This window comes from Hemibagrus wyckioides, linkage group LG26, assembly GCF_019097595.1.
Source record: "Hemibagrus wyckioides isolate EC202008001 linkage group LG26, SWU_Hwy_1.0, whole genome shotgun sequence".
In the NCBI taxonomy this organism is placed as follows: Eukaryota; Metazoa; Chordata; class Actinopteri; order Siluriformes; family Bagridae; genus Hemibagrus; species Hemibagrus wyckioides.
In genome coordinates this window covers 1,736,417-1,738,916 of record NC_080735.1, presented here as the reverse complement: position 1 = coordinate 1,738,916, position 2,500 = coordinate 1,736,417, and the positions used below count along the sequence as shown (strand labels likewise).

The following is a 2,500-nucleotide window of genomic DNA, read 5'->3' as shown; positions in this document are numbered from 1 at the left end:
ATAACCTCTCTCTCTGTCTCTCTATCTCTCTCTGTCTCTCTCCCTCTCTTTCATTGTCTCTCTCTCTCTGTCTCTCTCTCTCTTTCATTCTCTCTCTCTCTCTCTCTCTCTCTGTCTCTCTCTCTAGATTTAGAATCCTTTAGATTTAGGACAGTAACTCGAGTGTGAGCATCACGGTGTCCACGAGTCCACTCAGCACTGTCCACGTCTCCGGTCTGTGAGGATTAGTTAATGCGTGTGCTGTGGACGATCTCGTCATGTAAATGTTCTCATTCTGGAGTCTGCAGTGTCCCAGATACAAACCACCTTAGCAACCGAGAGAGAGATCAAAAGAGAAACGCCTACTCAGCACACACTTCCCAGCGCTGAAGCACACAGTGACTGATAGGAACCCATGGCAACTCCTGAGCCTTCAGAGCTTTCTGTGGAAAAAAGAAATAAATAAAAAAGTCGAGGTGCCAAAACAACCACTCTCTGTATCTCTGTCTGTATCAAACCTGATGTGGGCGTGGCCTAAACTCCAGCTTTTATTTTACATCCCCTGAAACACTGAAAACACTGCTGTGTGTGTGTTATTTTTGCCGGTTGTTGTGTATTTGCTCCTCCCACCATCCTGTACTGAGAACACGCTCAGATTTTATGCACTTCCTGTCCTCCAGAGCCTGCAAGTGTTCACCTTTTCACATCGTGTTGTTGTTCTTTCGGCTGCTCCCTGGTCAGGGTCGCCACAGTGGATCATCCGGGCCGCATGTTTGGATTTGGCACAGATGCCCTTCCTGACACAACTCTCCCATTTAACCCGGGCTTGGGACCGGCACTGAGAGTTAACTCTTCAGTGGCTGGGTTAGCGCCCTGACCGGGAATCAAACCCGGGCCACAGCAATGAGAGGATCCTGTTGCTGGACCACCAGGAGGCTACCTTTTCATATCATGTAGTTCTTATAAAAGTTCTTGAATGGATCGTCAGCCTTGAGCCCTGATATTTTCTAACAAGTTTAGGTCATTTCTGTTTGTGAAAAATAAACACGACTAGTAGAACTGTTTAGTCCAGTCCAGTTACTCAGGATGGAGGAGTGAGTGCTGAACCCTGGACATCAGCGTGTCCTCCTAATCATATCTATCACATTATCTCTTTAACTCTGCTCTTTATCTCCCTCGTGAGATTGACCTCTATCATAAGCTCTTGTTTGAGTGGGCGTGGCCGAGCATGTCATACTCGATCACATGACCGAGACACATCCATATGCTAAACCTGTGCTAGGAAGTGGAACTAGACACTGACCTTCACTTCTCTGACTCGTCCTTTTGTGTTGTCCTGCGTGAGAAACGAGAGCGAGAGCTTTCCTGGAGTGAGGAAAAACCCAGGACTTTCCCACAGGATGCAGTGGAATATAACGGAATGTGTAGTGACGTGCTGATAAATTCAGACGAGACAGACGCTACACCTGAGCTTCTCTACTCCTGTTTTACTGAAAGTGTAATATTTCAGAAGCAGTGTGTATAAAATGGATAAAATCTTTCAGCATCAGTGCAGTCCAGAGGTGTTCAGAATCAGTGCTGAGGTGCATTAAAGCTGCATTGTTCCACACTTACACTTTTTTTTGCTTTAATCCATACAGCAGCACCACTTTAATGTAAATCAGGGGAAAAAAACAGGCTTGTGAAGGCCGTGAGGTGTGTTTAGTGTTCTGGTTCTCGGGCTGAAATATTCCAGTGATCTTCTGTCACAACACTGCATGGGATGAACCCTGGGCTGTCTGTTATCAAAACAAGCACAGCTTGCCGAGTGTCAGAAACAATTAGGCAGGTCTGATTACCGGTGGCAAAAGAGAGACACACGTGATTGGATTTATGCGCAGCACCTGCCAACCGCGACAATCCAATACGCGTGTGCTAAATATTTTGGACAATGCAAATGATTTATATGCCATATGAATATGGATTCAGAAGCGAATCACCTGCCAAACTCTTCCTCTTCTACTGCCACCGATTTGCATGTCAGTGAACGTATTCTGTGTATTTACTCAAACACAAAAAAGCAGACGCAATGCCATGCTTTATACGCCTTGATGAGATCGTCTGTGACAAGTTTGTTCAGTCCATGAGATCACGTCATCTACTAACCCCCACGTGATGAGAATAAATATTTTCTTTACCTGCGTAGTGCACTTGCAGGAATCTCGGGTTTCTCCGCTTGACCCGAGCAGCTAACCGTTCCGTCCGGGATGCGTCCTTGCTCTCGGAACATGGCGGCGGCGGCGTGACTGAAAATCCCCACCGCGTCCCTTACACGTGTCTCCAGAGGATAGTCCCACTCGTCGTACGCGATGGAAATCATTCCCGGGGGGAAGGCTTCGGGCGTACGGGCAGGGTTGCCGGATGTGAGGCTGGGGACGATCCACACAAAGCCGGCACCGATCAGCCCGAGCGACCGGGCCTCGGCCAGCACCAGCTCGGCCTCGTCCTTGGAGCAGTAGAGCAGAATTACGGGCGACTGGAT

The 2,500-nt window shown here is 48.0% G+C and overlaps 1 protein-coding gene across 2 annotated transcripts in view; it reads right to left on the bottom strand.

Annotated features, from left to right (window-relative positions):
* The window catches only part of grin2ab (glutamate receptor, ionotropic, N-methyl D-aspartate 2A, b), a 97,130-nt gene that overhangs the window by 19,920 nt on the left and 74,710 nt on the right, over positions 1–2,500 (bottom strand). For both annotated transcript variants that reach the window (XM_058380586.1, XM_058380587.1), the window contains one exon: positions 2,157–2,500. This exon is cut by the window's right edge and continues 252 nt beyond it. In XM_058380586.1, the coding sequence (XP_058236569.1) occupies positions 2,157–2,500 (344 nt within the window). The remainder of the gene's footprint in view (positions 1–2,156) is intronic.